At 35.6% G+C, this 17,874-nt stretch overlaps 1 protein-coding gene across 5 annotated transcripts in view; it reads right to left on the bottom strand.

Annotated features, from left to right (window-relative positions):
* Window positions 1–677: 677 nt before the first annotated feature.
* Window positions 678–17,874, bottom strand: part of LOC148956492 (voltage-gated inwardly rectifying potassium channel KCNH6-like) — a 235,620-nt gene continuing 218,423 nt past the window's right edge. For all 5 annotated transcript variants that reach the window (XM_089095635.1, XM_089095625.1, XM_089095618.1 and 2 more), the window contains 4 exons: window positions 14,233–14,393; window positions 5,601–5,736; window positions 2,103–2,226; window positions 678–800 (listed from right to left, as the gene is read on the bottom strand). In XM_089095635.1, the coding sequence (XP_088951761.1) occupies window positions 5,690–5,736; window positions 14,233–14,393 (208 nt within the window). In that variant the 3' untranslated portion in view covers window positions 678–800; window positions 2,103–2,226; window positions 5,601–5,689. The remainder of the gene's footprint in view (window positions 801–2,102; window positions 2,227–5,600; window positions 5,737–14,232; window positions 14,394–17,874) is intronic.

Genomic DNA, 17,874 nt, shown 5'->3' on the forward strand with positions numbered 1-17,874 from the left:
CAAGTTCACCACCTTTATTTTAAATTTGCGGACTTTTTCTATGAGGACTTTTTCTACTGCTCTTTTATTGTGGTAAGAAGAAGCAAGTTCATCACCTTTATTTTAAATTTGCAAAGTATTTGATGAAATTCCCATCATGAAGAAGAAACACCTTCTTGTAGAGAAGTATCGATTGGCGACCCCAGCTGCAGTTAGTGAGAAGCGTATTAGTGATTTTTCTACTGAATGCAAGGAGTCTTCCCACAATTGGTTATTTCTGTTTGTCTCGTGTTCGTAGTTTTGGAAGCGTATTTTTCTTTCTGTTGTTTCTTTTTTTACTCCGTATTTTGCGGCCATGTCCAATTTTTTTTTTATATGATGGATTATAAATAAAAAGAATTAATGAATGAATTAAATAAAGCTATCACAGTTGTGAATTAGATAGATAATGTACAAGATTGTAGTTTCGTTAAGCTCTCCTGCTCTTCTAAGCAATTTGTACCCACTGTACCGACTATCAGCGTCCGACATCTTCAGAGCTGCTGCATATCTATTTGTATGGTGCCCTAATTCAAAATGCACAGTTGTGTGCCTATTTCTATCGAATCTAATAAGCATAAACTATAATTGTTCAAATACCTTCTTCTTACTTACTATGCAATGAATTTGTAAGGCTTGTATACATGACTCATACTTACAGAGCTCGCGGTTGGGATAGCAATTAAGCTTTCTGAAATTTTAAGAGAAGATTTCGACTTCTGAGGCAGTAAAGGAGTTAGACTAGAAGATGAACAGGTTTGAAGGTAGTCGGTACCGGGTATCTAAAAATAAAAACCATTGAAAACCCATACATGTATCCATAATTGATAAATCCATAATTGATAGTTGCATCACCTATTTTCGCAAGCTCCTTGCGTATTTTCTCTCATGTGATGGCCCAAGCCCTTCTATGGTTGTTTGAAACACATTATATTCATTTGTTATTTTATTTAACTTATATTTCTGTTTCACATATATTTTGTAATACTTACATAGGTGAGGAGCATAAGAAATTTGAAAGGATCCCATAAAATAAAGTCACTAGATCAACAGTAACAAAACTCGTAGGCTAAAGGATTTCATTATGAAATAAACGCTATATTTTTTTGTGCAAATATCTGATACATTAAAGATGAAAATTTTCAATTTTTTAAGTTTAGTGGTATATTTCAATTTTTGTCTTACGACCTACCATGAGCAGGTGTCAAACTAAATAATGATTTTTGCGAGCACATAGTTTAAGACGTCACCGCACAAAGAAAAGTCCTTGACACGTGGTTGTCATAAGAGCTAAATATATGAAATTTTCTTTCTTACACACGGATTTAAATTGTACAGCGTTTAAGAAAAAAAGAAGTAAAAACAGAAAAAAGACATAGGCTGTTTCAATTTCATGTACGGGAGTTTCTCCGGAGTAGTGACAAATATTTTTCATTGTCACTAACGTAGGACTTCTTCAACGGATTTCAGCCTAACTATATAATTAGATTTATTGAAGTAAAATAAATTATTTTTCGAATAAATAAAACTTAGTAAACAGAAAATCCTGAGTTTCATTAAACTTGACAGTTTTTTCCTTCAATAATAGTAGCCAATAGGAGCTTTATAGGCAGTATTTAACTTAGAGATTGAGTTTTTCAATCCTTATAAAAGTAGCCTAAACAAATATATAATGGACTTGCTTTAGAATTCAATAATGTAAACCTTCTGATTTCAATTTTTATAGTCTGATCTATTGTCTAATGTCAAACCTTGAAATCTAGATAACGGTCTGGTCAAAATTATGCACATAATAGATCGTTCCAAAAGCACAATGAAAGCAAAGTCTGTAGCGCCATCTATTATATTCGTAACTCATTAATCCTAGTAGTCATATTTTCTTCAAATACAACGACTAAAGAACTTACTAAAGTTACTGGAGTTTTGAGATGTTTTTCTTTTGTGGGGGAGAAGGGGATATTATTTCTATTCTAAGAATATCACAGATTTTCACTAAATAAGATTTGAAATAAGGAAAACTATTTTAAATCGTCATTTTTCTTTTGGAAATAGATTTCAAAAGACGAAATCAATGAACGACTTACTGTTCTGTCACTTTCTTCACCAGGACTATCTTTGGAAAACACTGATTGTTGTTGCTGCTGCTGTAACAGCATTAATATCATTTGAATATCACCGGACATACGTTTTTCCAGCTTTTTTAATTGCCTAAATTAAAGAACAAATATAATCTGGTTAAAATGTCGAGATTGGTGGATAAAAGAAGGAAGGAGGGAAAACAAAGATAGAGAGAGATAGAGAGAAAGAAAGAGATTTAATTTGGAAAAAGACGTTTCTTGGAACCCACACAACAAACACACGCACACAAAATAAGAATTTGGTACGTAGTAAGCAAGTAGCCAAAAGTACTGACAATGTTAAATCATAGGCAGGGCAATAGTGCTGCCTAAGTTAAGAACCATGCTGGCCCAATGTATTATTTATTTTATTCTTTTAGACCAGGGCACTTCGTATCGAAGGGGTTGTCGTAGAAACTTTGGAAAGGGCTCTTTGATTAGAAATTGGAAGGGCGTGTGTCCTTTTCAATAGCCGAAAGTGATTGGACGGCAACTAACACCCCTTCCACGACTACCATTTCCCCAAAACATCGAATCAAAATTTTGAGATAGCCATATTGTTCGACGTAGTTGAAAGATCCGGAAATTAGGTCTTTGAGTATGACAATCCTCCCAGAGCCCTCAGGGCAAGGGTTGTAAGTTATGCACTGGCCATATAAGGTATTTATAGAAAGCGTTGTCGTAGAAACTTCAAAAAGGGCTCATTCAATTGGAACTTAAAAGGGCTAGTGCCCTTTTTAATAGTCGAAAGTGATTGGAGGGCCACTAACCTCAATCTAACCCTCACCATTTCTCCTAACACATCCAATCAAAATTTTGAGATAGACATTTTGTTTAATGGAGTTGAAAGGACCGGAAATTATGTCTTTGAGGATGACCCTCCCCCCCCCCCACAGCCCTCAGGGCAAGGGTTGTAGGTTATGCCCTTGGGGCATACAAGTTTTTTTTATAGAAAGCGCTGTCGTAAAAACTTCAAAAATGGCTCATTCGACTGGAAAGTGAAAGGGCTAGTGCCCTTTTAATAGCAGAAAGTACTTGAAAGGCAAATAAACACCCTCTCACGCCCACAATTTCCCAAAACACATCCTATAAAAAATTTTAGATATCCATTTTGTTCAACGTGGTTGAAAATTCTGGAAATTAGGTTTTTTGTGGATGCAGCCCCCCCCCCACAGCCCTCAGGGCAAGAGTTGTGAATTATGCCCTGGGGGCATATAAGGTTTCTATAGAAAGCGTTGTCGTAGAAACTTCAAAAAGCGTATATTCGATTGGAAATTGAAAAAGCTAGTGTCCTTTTTAATAGTCGAAAGTGATTAAAGGGCAACTAACCCCCCTCTCACGCCCACTATATCCAAGAACACATCGAATCAAAATTTTGAGATAGCCATATTGTTCAACATAGTTGAAAGGTCCGGAAAGTATATATTTTAGGATGACAAACCCCCCACAGCCCCCACGGCAAAGGTTGTAAGTTATGCTCTGGGGGCATGTAAGGTTTTTTATAAAAAGTGTTGTCTTAGAAACCTCAAAAAGGGCTCATTTAATTGGGAATTGAGAGGACTAGTGCCCTTATTAACAGTCAAAAGCCATCGGAGGGCGAATGCCCTCACCCCCAAACATATCTGATTGCAATTATGAGATACCAAACATATCTGATAAAAATTATGAGATAGTATTTTTTTCAAAATAGTCCAAAGAACATATAGTAATGTCTCTAGGGATGACAAAACCCACCAGTGCCCTAGGGATAAGGTTATAAGTTATTTTATGAGGGAATATAAGGGTTTTATTGAATGGGCGGTCGTATAAACATCAGATAGGGCTTATTTGATTTGAAATTGGAAGTTATAGTGCTCTTTTAAAGAGTCAAAGTGATTTAAGAGCAAACAGCCCCCCCCCCTCCACGCTCAGCATTTGCCTTAACACCACCAATATGAATTTGAAGATAAAAATTTTATTCATCGTAGTTGAAGGTTTTGGAAATTATGCCTGTGAGGAAGACACCCCCCCCCCTACAGCTCTGGGGAAAAGGGTTGTAAGTTATGCCCTTGGGGCATATAAGGTTCTTATAAAAAGGGTGGTCGTATGTGCTTTGGAGGGGGCTCATTGGATTTTTAATCATAAGTTCTAGTACCCTTTATAAGAGTCAAAGTGCTCAGAGCGCAGCTACGAACTCCCTCCCCCCAACACACACACACACATACCCACACAAACACATCGTGTTTTCCTGAGATTAATTAAAAAAACTTTCCGAAAAATAAGTTTTCAAAGAAAAGTAAAGGACATTTTAAACTTAAGCTCAGTAGATATGAATACCTGTTAAAATTCAAACTCAAAACTACCAGAAATTACTATTAAAGAATAAATGAAAGCCAAAACGAACAGAAATTAAATAAACAATCATAGCAAAAAACATACAACAAGTAATAATATAAATAAATAGATTTTAAAGCGAGTAATGCTTAGATTGATTATGAAAATCAAGCTTAAAACGAAAAAAAATAGTTTGCTATTAAAGTATAAATGAAACTTAAAACGAACTCCCGAGATTTTGTAGTCAACTATTATAAATGCAATGCACAAGTTTTACAGACACTATGCACTATTCAGACTTTATCGCTATCACCAAACCTAACACTAAATTATCCAAGATAAGCTCTCCTTATAAAATCAGTAACAGTTTTTCTGTTTTCCGCAAACTTGCAGTCTCTGTCTACATAGTTAAAAAAAAATCAAGATGATAGATACCGCTTCCTCTATTTGAAATGACTTTATTTCTTTTCAATAGTAAAAACACAATAATTACAACAGTTTGATACAAGATTTCAGCAAGGATATAGAGAAGAACGAAACAAAGCAGATATTTCCAGAAATGATAAATGTTTATAGTCCCAATTAATAACAAGGAAATTAAAAGAGATTCAATATGTTTTCCTTCTCATTATAGAAAAGGATCAATTACCTTGTTTCTTTCAAAACAAGGCAACAGAAAGACTGCATTTTTAATCTGAAAGAAGTGAATTGGTCCAAAAATGTTGAGCTGACAGATAAAAATCAATATTATATTTAGATTTAACATCAAAAATATAGTTTCTTTATAATTTCTCTAGTTTCAATTCTGTTAGATAAGTTGTAAGTACTTCAATTAAAGGAAGATTTGCATCAAGACGTACGAACTAATCAGAACTAATCAGATATTTTTCCATCTGATTAGTTCCCTTGCTCGTCTTGACTTATACTAAGATGAATTATCGCAAATCCTTCAGTGCTCACCAAGCCTTAGACTCTGCTTTCATTTAATGAAAAAGGGAAAGCTTTTATAGAGACAAAGGAGAAAGCTATGATAACGCAAAAAAACTTATTTACATTTGGCAAGAGAAAATCCTTTCTCCTTTTGGCAAATTTCTCTACCGCTTTGTCCGTAAAACATCAAACAGAGAGGGGCATTAGGGTTTCAAAACTTACCGACTAAGATCATCGACACTCTGTTGTAAAATTATAGAATTTGGAATGTCTGAATCTGTAGGATTTTGAGAATGGTTCCCACTTTGAATTTAGGTTGAGCAATGCAATAGCTTTTCAACACTCGGGGATACAGGTACTGGAAGAAAGGTTTACCGTATGAGGTTTAAAGAGAAAAAAAAATTATAAGCTATAGACATATAGAAAAAATAACTGGCAAAGCCTTACAGCCATCATGTTTATCCAATTTTCTTCAACAAGCCAAATGAAAAAAAAATACTTCATGTGATAAAATCAATCTACAGCTTAAAAGTATGATGAGAATGGGTAGAAAATTCTAATTTCGTGCTCTCCCAGGCACAGTTGTACTAATGGGAGGAAGAACTGAGGCATATGTCCTAGACTCCATGGAGGGGGAGGGCGGCTAGGGAGTTGCCCACTTTGATAAAATTTGTCACTTTGATTCAGCTTTTTTCTTATATTTCAGTTGAGAGGGGGGTGCTGTAATTAATTTTTCCCTGGGCACCATGAACCCCAGGAACGGCTCTGCTCCCTGGATACTAAAATTAAAACTAGAGAGTCAAATAGCGTTCCTTTAAAAATGGGGATTACGATCCTTGTAATTTTTAATTTGGCTCATTCGATAATTAAGTTCATAAAGCAAAGAATTATCGCAAGATAGAATAGTGCAATTAAAGTATATAAATAAATAAAAGGTATGATGGGAACAGCTCAGTGCGTCAGAACCTTTTTTTTAATGCTGGACAGAGTTGTTCATTTTCCATCAGAGGCAACGCTGTAGCGCTGACTATAGTAAAGGCCATACGGCTCCAATATTTTATTATTATTATTAGTTTTTTTTTCCAGAGGCACTTCATATGGAAAGGGTCGTCATAGAAACCTCAAAGGAGGCTCATTCGATTGGAAATTGAGTGTTTTAGGGCCCTGTTTAATAGTCGAAAATGATTGGAGGGCAACTAGCCCCCACCCATGCCCATCATTCCCCCAAACACATCCAATCAAAATTTTGAGATATCCATTTTGTTCAGCGTACTTGATTTCCAGATAGAAAATATATTTTTTTAGGAGGACACTCCGCCACAACCCTCAGGACAAGGTTTTTAAGTTATGCCCTGGGGGCATATAAGGTTTTTATAGAACGTGTTGTCGGAGAAAACTAAAAGATGGCTTATTAGATTGTAAACTAATGGAATTGGACCCTTGTTAATAGTCGAAAGTGAAGGGTTGGAAACTAGCCCCCCCCCCCCCGACACCAATCATTTCCCCATACATATCCAATCAAAATTTTGAGATAGCCATTTTGTTCAGCGTAGTTGATTTCCAGATAGAAAACATATTTTTGAGGAGGACACTCCCCAATAACCTTCAGGGCAAGGGTTTTAACTTATGCTCTGGGGGCATATAAGGTTTTTATGGAAGGCGTGATCGTAAAAAGTACAAAACGGCGTTATTCGGTTGGAAATTCCAAGGGCTAGTAACTGTTTCAATGGCCAAAAGTTATTGTAGGGCAACTAGCCCCCCACAACCCTCATTTGCCCAAACACTTCCAGTCAATATTTTTATATAGCACTTTCGCTCAGTGTAGTTGATTTTCACGTGGAAAACATTTTTCTGAGGAGGACACTCCCCCAAAACCCTCAGGGCAAGGGTTTTAAGTTATGCCCTGGGGGTATATAAGGTTTTTATAGAATGTGTCGTCATAGAAACTTCAAAAAGGGTTCATTCGATTAGAAATTCATAGAGCTAGTGCCAATTTTAATAGTCAAAAGGGATTGGAGGGCAACTAGCCCCCCCCCCTCCTACCCCCATCATTCCCCCAAACACATCCAATCAAAATTTTAGATAGCCATTTTGTTCAGCGTAGTTGATTTCCAGAAACAAAATATATTTTTGAGGAGGACACGCCCCCACAACCTGCGGGAAAAGGATTTTAAGATATGCTCTAGGGGCATATAAGGTTCTTATAGAAGGTGGTATCGCAGAATCTTCAAAAAAGACTAATTTAATTGCTTCTTAAAAGGGCTATTGATCATTTCAATTGTCAGAAGGAATTGGAAGGCAATTAGCTCCCCCCACCCATAATTCTCCCAACTATATCAAATAGAAAGTTTGAGATAGCCTTTTTGTTCAGCGTAATTGATTTCCTTACATAAAATATATTTTCGAGAAGGACACTCCCCTACAACCCTCAGGGTAAGGGTTTTAAGTTATGTCCTGGGGGTATATAAGGTTTTTTATAGAAGGCGTTGTCATAGAAACTTCAAAAAAGGTTCATTCGATTAGAAATTCATAGAGCTAGTGCCAATTTTAATAGTCAAAAGGGATTGGAGGGCAACTAGCCCCCCCCCCTCCTACCCCCATCATTCCCCCAAACACATCCAATCAAAATTTTAGATAGCCATTTTGTTCAGCGTAGTTGATTTCCAGAAACAAAATATATTTTTGAGGAGGACACGCCCCCTCAACCTTCCGGGCAAGGGTTTTAAGTTATGCCCTGGGAGCATATAAGTTTTTTGTAGAAGGTGTTGTCTTAGAAACTTCAAAAAAGGCTCATTTGATGGCACATTCAAAGGGATAGTGCCTTTTTAATAGACGAAAGTGATTGGAGGGCAACTAGCCCCCACCCACGCCCATCATTCCCCTAAACACATGCAATCAAAATTTTGACAGAAGGACAAGAGGAGGACAATGTTTTGAGGAGGACAATCCTCCACAACCCTCAGCGCAAGGGTTTTAAGTTATGCCCTAGGGGCATATAAGGTTTTGTAGAAGGTGTTGTCGTAGAAACTTCAAAAAAGGCTCATTCGATTGGAAATTCAAAGGGCTAGTGCCCTTTTTAATATTCGAAAGTGATTGGAGGGCAACTAGCCCCCCCCCCCACGCCCATCATTCCCCCAGACACATCCAATCAAAATTTTGAGATAGTCATTTTGTTCTGCGTAATTGATTTTCACATAGAAAATATGTTTTTGAGGAGGACTCTCCCCCACAACCCTTAGGGCAAGGTTTTCAAGTTATGCCCTGGGGGCATATAAGGTTTTTGTAGAATGAGTTGTCGTAGAAACTCCAAAAAAAGGCTCATTCGACTGGAAATTCAAAGAGCTAGTGCCCTTTTTATTAGTCGAAAGTGATTGGAGGGTAACTAGCCCCCCCCCTCACTCCCATCATTCCCCCAAACACATCCAATCAACATTTTGAGATAGCCATTTTGTTCAACGTAGTTGATTTTCAGACATAAAATATGTTTTTGAGGAGGACATTCCCCCACGACCCCCAGGCCAAGGGTTTTAAGTTATGCCCTGGGGTCATATAAGGTTTTTATGGAAGGGGAGTCGTAAAAAATTCAAAACATGCCCATTCGATTTCAAATTTAAAGACCTAGTGCCATTTTTAATAGTCGAAAGTGATTGGATGGCAACTAACCCCCCTGTCGCCCCAATCTTGTCCCCAAACTCATCCACTCAAAATTATTAGATAACCATTTTATTAAACGTAGTTTGAAGGTCTGGAAATTAGGTCTTTGAGGATGACAACTCCCCCACAGCCCTCAGGGCAAGTGTTGGAATTTAAGGATTCTCCGAATCCTTCATATTATTTTTTATGGAAGGGATACTCGTATAAACTTTAGAGAGGGCTTATTTGATTAGAAATTGAAAGTTCTTGTTCACTTTTTAAGAGTCAAAAGATATTGGAGGGCAACTAGCCTCCCCCCCTCCTCCCCGCCCGAAATGCATCAGATAAAAATTTTGTTAAAAATAGTTGAAAGGTTAAGTAACAAAACTCTGGCGTCGACAAAACCCCCCAGGGCCAAGGGGCAGGAAGGGATTCTCGTATAAACTTCAGAGAGGGTTCATTTGATTGGAAATTGGAAGTTCTAGTCCAGCTCTTACGAGTAAAAACAGATCGAATGGCAAATACCCCCCCCCCCACGCCCTTTTTCCCCATCCCTCCCTTTGAACTAATTCTGTTTATACCTGAAGGCCCAATGAGAGTTAGAATGTTTTGGTATTAACACACACCTATTAGGCATCTGCTCTCCTCCCTAAAAAGGAAAGAAACAGAGAATGTAAGGCAGTGGCAGATTCAGGGGAGGGTGTTGAGGGGGGCGCCCCCCCCCCTAACGTAGTCTAAAGTAATGTAATTTACTTAATTAACGCAAGATTGCGTTAATTAAACTTGCTCCTAACGCAAGTTTATCGGATCAACCTATATTGCCCCCCCCCTAAAAAATCCTGGATCCGCCCCTGGTATTAGGGCACTACAAATTTTAATTTGTAATTCAATGAACCCCGTTCCAAAGTTTATGCGATCACTTCTTCCACATAAAGTGCCCCTGGAAAAATAAATAAGTATCAATTCATTGAACCCTTATGGCTCTTTACTTAGGTAACGCTATAGCATTGCTTCTAACCTAAAAAGTTGAGTAGAAATTTCAGCTTCCATTTTTATGAATATCCGAACTTATCTGAGGGGAACATGTTTGGGGAGCATATTCAACGGCTGGGAAATTTCTGCTGGCTGGAATTTAAAGCGGGGGAATTATCAGCAGGAAAAAAAATGTTCTTTGAGGGGGGAGGAATTTCCCAGGGGTAGGTTTTCCAAATATAAATTATTCAGGGGGGGGGGCGACTAAACCCATTCGATAATATTCTAAATTTTACATCTGAAAGTAACGGGAATAAAGAATCAACTGAAATGTCAGAGATAGCACTTCAGGTTCCTTTAGACGATTTTGTTCGTGTCTTTTGAAAAAAGACATTTTCAAAAGATAGATTAATTTCATTTGTATTACTTTCTCTGTGGCTGCTCAATTATGCAAGTGAGGGGGGAGACTTCCCCCCACCACTGTCTCTGCTAAGGTTTTAGTTTTTATCTCAAGCCTTAAAAATGAACGCAATGCGATAAATGTATAACTCAATATAACATATATAGAATAATATATGCACACAACACGGAACAATTAATCAAAATTGCACATTATGAGTTGAGGCTCACCCAATTGTTGGGCTAGGGAGCTCACCGTTTTACAATCTATGAAATCAATCCTGCAATAACTGAAAATATAATGTATTTTTGAATATCTTAAGGTCCTTCACAACTCAAACAGTCCAACATTCTTCTGCCCAAAGAATTTGTCTATTCTCTTAAAACAGGATCCGAGGAGTTAAGCAAAGTTCTGCCCCATAGTGGATGAGCCTCCAACATCACCCTTCCCCTCTCCTACTGTCTACGCTAAAGTTTTCTTCCTTCTGCCAACTACACCGCCCCTACCCCAAAGACTTTAATAAGGTAATGTTTTGTATGGGAAGAACACATAGTAAATCTATTATATATTATCCAATTATTATATCCAACTATTATATATTATCCAATTAGTAAATCTATTATATATTATCCAATTATAAGGTTAAAATACATGCTCTGTGATAGATGCAAAATTGCTTTGGCACACAAAATCCTATTAAGGTCAATTCCAAACAGTAGTGATCCCTCTGTGTCAGCAAGTGAAATGGTCAAAAGACCCTTATTGGAGCTATTTTTTCAATCCATTCATTGCTGCCAATCGCTGTCCGCAAGTTATGCAAGCTGTCTATTGTTCATATATAAGGTTTTTATCAAAGAGGTAATCGTATACACTTTGAAAAAATCCTCATTCGATTTAAATTGAATGTTCTAGATCCGTTTTTTAAAGTCAAGAATAATCGGACAGTAAGCAACCCCCCCCCCCATGCAACAAAAATCTGAAACTTTTTGCAATCAAAAACGAACAATAATTAATTAAAAAAAACTTTCCAAAAAATAAGTTTTTCAAAGAAAAGTAAAGGCCATTTTAAACTTAAGCTCAGGAGATATTAATACCTGTTAAAATTCAAACTCAAAACAATTAGAAATTACTATTAAAGAATAAATGAAACCCAAAACAAACAGAAATTGAATAAACAATAATAGCAAAAAACATACAACAAGTAATAATATAAATGAATAAATAGATTTTAAAGCGAGTAATGCTTAGATTGAATATGAAAATCAAGCTTAAAACGAAAAAAATAGTTTGCTATTAAAGTATAAATGAAACTTAAAACGAACAGTAATTAAATGAACAATCAATGCGAACAAACATACATTATATATTAAAGTAAATGAATAAATAAATCTTAAAACGAGTGAAACTTAAATTGAATATGCAAATCAAGTTTGAATCGAATAAAAATAACTACAAACAAGAGTTTGGGTATCGCCTCACTGCAAAAGCCCAAAAACCTACTGCGTCATCGGCGCTTTACTGAAAACAAATTATATGACAAATGTTTTCTTTTGTACTTAATATTGAAAATAAATATTAAAATTGCAGTAACATTTTGAACTGATGAGCTTTCAGCAATTAATATCATTATACATCATATATTCAGTTTAATTTATTAGTTCTTTCCAAAATTGGTCAAGACAAATATAGTTTCACTACAAACAAAATTTGGATTATTTGGATACTGCCCCCTTCTTTAACTGCAAAAACCTAAAGCCTTCTGCATCATTGGCGCTTCACTGAAAACAAATTACACTTATATTACAAATTTATTCTTTTCCAGTTCTTACAGCATTGAAAATGAAAATAAAAATTACAGTGAAAAAAAATCTTGAACTGACGGATCTTTCAACAGTTAATATCATTATATATCTAATATTCAATTTGATTTTATTTATACTTTCCAAGACTGTTCAAGACTCATAGAGTTTTCAGTTAGGCACCAATGACACAGTAGGTTTTAGACTTCTGCAGTGAGGCGATACCCAAACTCTTGTTTGTAGTTATTTTTATTCGATTCAAACTTGATTTGCATATTCAATTTAAGTTTCACTCGTTTTAAGATTTATTTATTCATTTACATTAATATATATTGTATTTTTGTTCGCATTGATTGTTTATTTAATTTCTGTTCGTTTTAAGTTTCATTTATACTTTAATAGCAAACTATTTTTTTTCGTTTTAAGCTTGATTTTCATATTCAATCTAAAAATTACTCGCTTTAAAATCAATTTATTTATTTATATTATAACTTGTTGTATGTTTTTTGCTATGATTGTTTATTTAATTTCTGTTCTATTTGGGTTTCATTTATTCTTAAATAGTAATTTCTGGTCGTTTTGAGTTTGAATTTTAACAGGTATTCATATCTCCTGAGCTTAAGTTTAAAATGGCCTTTACTTTTCTTTGAAAAACTTATTTTTCGGAAAGTTTTTTTTAATTAATTAATATAAACGTTCTCTTTTTCATTATGAAAAAAAATATTTTCACAGTGTTTATCCAGTTTGTCATGTATTAATCTACTAGAATTTTTATTTTTATCTCCATTTTGCTTTTCCACTTGCCCTGTAAATAACGAGGAATCCTGGTTGAATTTCCTTTAAGTAATGAATCTGGGACTGCTTAAATATTTTAATTTTATTTTTTAATGATCGCAATGTATTGCAAGTTTTATTTTATTGATAAATGTGATCTGCTAAGGACGGCCCTTGGATATTGCTAAAATATTCATATAAGGTTGAGAAAAATTTCCCTGTCTTTGATTTATTCCCCATTGTTTTACCTGTTATTGTTTTTACTTGCCCTGTAAAAACAAATAGAAGTTACTATTGAAAGGAAAATCAATTTATTAGTGTGTTTCACTTCAAAAAATGGTACAGCTTAGCATATTTCCCTTGTGTGTTTTATTTTTATTTTTTTGTTCTTATTGATGATTAGATTACATTTATATTCAAGCTACAATACTCATAAACTGATGATAAATAAACGAAATCAGTCAATTTTAACAAATGACACGTAACCCTTTCTTCACAAATCTCAGCAAAATTAGATAAGAAACTTTGAAAATGCTATCTAGGTACCTGGGACTAGCTTCAAATGTAGTCGTGACAGGTGGACACTGCCCAGACATACAGGTTTAAATAATTTAAAAGAAATTAATATTTTTAAAGCTTTGGATCAACAAACGGTGGAGCACGGGTTGTTTTCATACACATAAATTTATATTTATCTTATTAAATTAAATGAAAAGGATATATGTTGAAAATATGTAAATGAAAAGTAATAAATATGAAAACTAAAAATAAAACAAATGAAAAATATGAAAATATGCAGCATAATGTAATAATTTAGGATGATTTTACTGCTTATTTACATAGTTCACTAGCCGCACGATATGCGAAATCTTTAGCAGACGTTATTAGGCTTGTCAGACATGCACATATCAAATATTGAAATATTTGAGGACACGGAAACAAATGATTTAAGTGCGATTCATTTTTGTATACTAAACATCTAGAACCAGTTGATAAGTAATCAAAAATTAAGGTTCATAGGAAAGAGTAAAAAACAAAGAATAAAAACAGTACAGTAAAAAAAAACTAAATGCACACACTGGAAAACAGTGGAAAAACGAAGATAAAAACCAACAAAAAACAACAATACAAAAAGTTTTTGTATTGTTGTTTTTTCTTGGTTACTGTTTACTGTTTTATATTAATTTGCTTTTGTCAACAAGATTTCGTTAAAGTTATCAAATATAAGGCATAAAAACAACGACTAGTTTATGTCAGTTTATATTCATCTTTCTACCTTTACTATGCTGACTGGACCTAGAAAGTCTTCTCTGTGTCTTCTGTTGCGGAATAAAGTCTTCTGAGGGACTTTTCTGTAGAACTTCATGTAGCTGTCGATTCTCTGCTGCAATTGGAGACAGTTCACACGCGTTTGATGACTCCGTGACACGGATTTCTCTGAAAGGTTCAACAAGGTTTAGTATTTGAAAAAAGAGAGCAATTTGGCAGAATTAGTCAAATCTGAAACTACTTTGATGCAGTAAGATTTAATTCACAAATTATAAGAAAGAAAACAAACACGCCTATTATCTTAGTTACTGAACTGCCATGACAAGAAAATTTCAATAGCAGTCAAATCTCAGAATTTTGTTCATTGCTTTGCATTCAAAGAATTCAATAAGATGAGATTTCACATCGGATTGGTCAGGGTACTGAACAAGAAGTTGATACTGATCCTCGTCTTCAGTAAGAAAAAAATATACACATATAAAAGCTATTTCTTTTTCAAATTTAGTTATAATAAGAGAATATTTCTCGTTTTAATGCATTTTAATTGTTAACCCCAGATAGGAGGAAAAATTTTATTTGGAAAAATCATTTTATTTTGCTAGAATTTTATACTGCGAGAAATTATGTGGAAGTTCTACAATTTTGATTGGTTTGTTTCACCTTAATTGGAATGTCATTTTGAGCTGTACTTGTGTACTGTATGTGAAATCATTAGAAGTAGAGTTTAGATCTTTTGGCAAACAGGTATAAAAGTGTTTTAGATGAGCATTTTCTTTCGCACTTTCTCACTTTTCGTCATTTATATTTTTTCTTCATCTTTTCATCTCGTTGTCTAGTATGTTTTAGTTGTTTATTCTGGCCTTGGCATTTGTGATACCTAGCGTGCGTTTGATAGTAAAGGCGGATCAAAGGTCTAAGGTTAGGCTATCTTTTAAAATGCTGAAAGCTATGAATTTTAATTATTTTAGAAAATTTGTCCTCAATATTCTATAAACTATGTTATACTATGTTAAACTATGTTATACAGGCAGCGCAATAGCGATGCCTAAGTAAAGAACAATGTTGCCACAATGTGTTATTTATTATTATTATTTTTTTTTTGGTTTTAGACCAGGGCACTTCGTATCGAAGGAGTTGTCGTAGAAACTTCAAAAAAGGCTCATTCGATTGGAAATTGGAAGGGCTTGTGCCCTTTTTAATAGCCAAAAGTGATTGCAGGGCAACTAACACCCCTTCCACGCTCATCATTTTCCAAACACATCCAATCAAAACTTTGAGATAGCCATTTTGTTCCACATAGTTTAAAGATCTGGAAATTATTTCTTTGAGGAGGATACTCCCCCCCCCACCCATCCCTCAGGGCAAGGGTTGTAAGTGCTGCCCTGGGGGCACATAAGGAATTATAGAAAGCGTTGTCGTAGAAACTTTAAAAAGGGCTCATTCAATTGGAAATTCAAAGGGCTAGTGCTCTTTTTAATAGTCGAAATAATTGGAGGGCAACTAACCCCCCTCTCATGCCCTCCATTTTCCAAAACACATCCAATCAAAATTTTGAGATAGGCATTTTGTTAAACGTAGTTGAAAATTATGCAAATTATGTCTTTGAGGATGACAAACCCCCCACACTCCTCAGGGCAATAGTTGTAAGATATGCCCTGGAAGCATATAAGGTTTTTATAGATAGCGTTGCCGTAGAAATTTCAAAAAGGGCTCATTCAACTGGAAATTGAAAGGGCTAGTGCCCTTTTTAATAGTCAAAAGTAATTGGAGGGCAAACAACCTTCTTCTCACGCCCACCATTTCCTCAAATACACTCAATCGAAATTTTGAGATAGCCATTTTGTTCAACGTAGTTGATATTTCTGGAAATTATGTCTTTGAGAATGACAACCCCCCACAGCCCTCAGGGTAATAGTTGTAAGTTATGCCCTGGGGGCATATAAGGTTTCTATAGAAAGAGTACTAGAAACTTCAAAAAGGGCTCATTCAATTGGAAATTGAAAGGGCTAGTACATTTTGTAATAGTATAAAATGATTGGAGGGCAGCTAGCCCCCTATCACACCTACCATTTCCCCAAACACATCCAATCAAAATTTTGAGATAGTCATTTTGTTTAACGTAGTTGAAAGTTGTGCAAATTATGTCTTACAGGATGACAAAGCCCCCACCGCACCCGGGGCAAGGTTATAAGTTATGCCCTGGGGCCATATAAAGCTTTTATAGAAAATATTGTCTAGAAACTTAAAAAAGGGCTCATCCGATTGAAAACTGAAAGAGCTAGTGACCTTTTTAATAGTCTAAGGTGAATAGAGGACAACTAGCCGCCTTCTCATGCCCACCATTTCTCCAAGTATATCAAATCAAAATTTTGAGATAGCCCTTTTGTCCAACGTAGTTCAAAGTTTTGGAAATTAGGTCTTTGAGGATGACAAACCCCCCACACGCCTCAAGGCAATGGTTGTAAGATATGCCCTGGAAGCATATAAGGTTTTTATAGATAGCGTTGCCGTAGAAATTTCAAAAAGGGCTCATTCAACTGGAAATTGAAAGGGCTAGTGCCCTTTTTAATAGTCAAAAGTAATTGGAGGGCAAACAACCTTCTTCTCACGCCCACCATTTCCTCAAATACACTCAATCGAAATTTTGAGATAGCCATTTTGTTCAACGTAGTTGAAATTTCTGGAAATTATGTCTTTGAGAATGACAACCCCCCACAGCCCTCAGGGTAATAGTTGTAACTTATGCCCTGGGGGCATATAAGGTTTCTATAGAAAGAGTACTAGAAACTTCAAAAAGGGCTCATTCAATTGGAAATTGAAAGGGCTAGTACATTTTGTAATAGTAAAATGATTGGAGGGCAGCTAGCCCCCTATCACACCCACCATTTCCCCAAACACATCCAATCCAAATTTTGAGATAGTCATTTTGTTTAACGTAGTTGAAAGTTCTGCAAATTATGTCTTTCATGATGACAAATCCCCCACAGCACCCGGGGCAAGGTTATAAGTTATGCCCTGGGGCCATATAAAGCTTTTATAGAAAATGTTGTCTAGAAACTTCAAAAAGGGCTTATTCGATTGAAAATTAAAAAGCTAGTGACCTTTTTAATAGTCGAAGTGATTGGAGGGTAGCTAGACCCCTATGACGCCCACCATTTCCCCAAACACTTCTGATCAAAATTTTGAAATAGTCATTTTGTTCAACGTAGTTGAAAGTTCTGAAAATTATGTCTTACAGGATGACAAAGCCCCCACAGCACCCGGGGCAAGGGTTGTAAGTTATGCCCTGGGACCATATAAGGTTTTTATAGAAAATATTGTCGTAGAAAATTCAAAAAGTGCTTATTCGATTGGAAATTGAAAAAGCTAGTGACCGTTTTAATAGTCGAAAGTGACTGGAGGGCAACTAGCCCCCCTCTTAGGCCCACCATCTCCCCGAACACATTCAATAAAAATTTTGAGAAAGCCATTTTGTTCAGCGTAGTTGAAAGTTCCGAAAATTATGTCTTTGAGGATGACAAACCCCCACCCAGTCCTAAGGGCAAAGGCTGTAAGTTATGCCCTGGGGGCATATAAAGTTTTTATAGAAAGCGTTGTCATAGAAACTTCAAAAAGCGCTCATTCAATTGAGAATTAAGAGGGCTAGTGC

The sequence above is a fragment of the Artemia sp. Qi Xiang Cuo genome, chromosome 1 (genome assembly GCF_049724085.1).
Source record: "Artemia sp. Qi Xiang Cuo chromosome 1, ASM4972408v1, whole genome shotgun sequence".
In the NCBI taxonomy this organism is placed as follows: Eukaryota; Metazoa; Arthropoda; class Branchiopoda; order Anostraca; family Artemiidae; genus Artemia; species Artemia sp. Qi Xiang Cuo.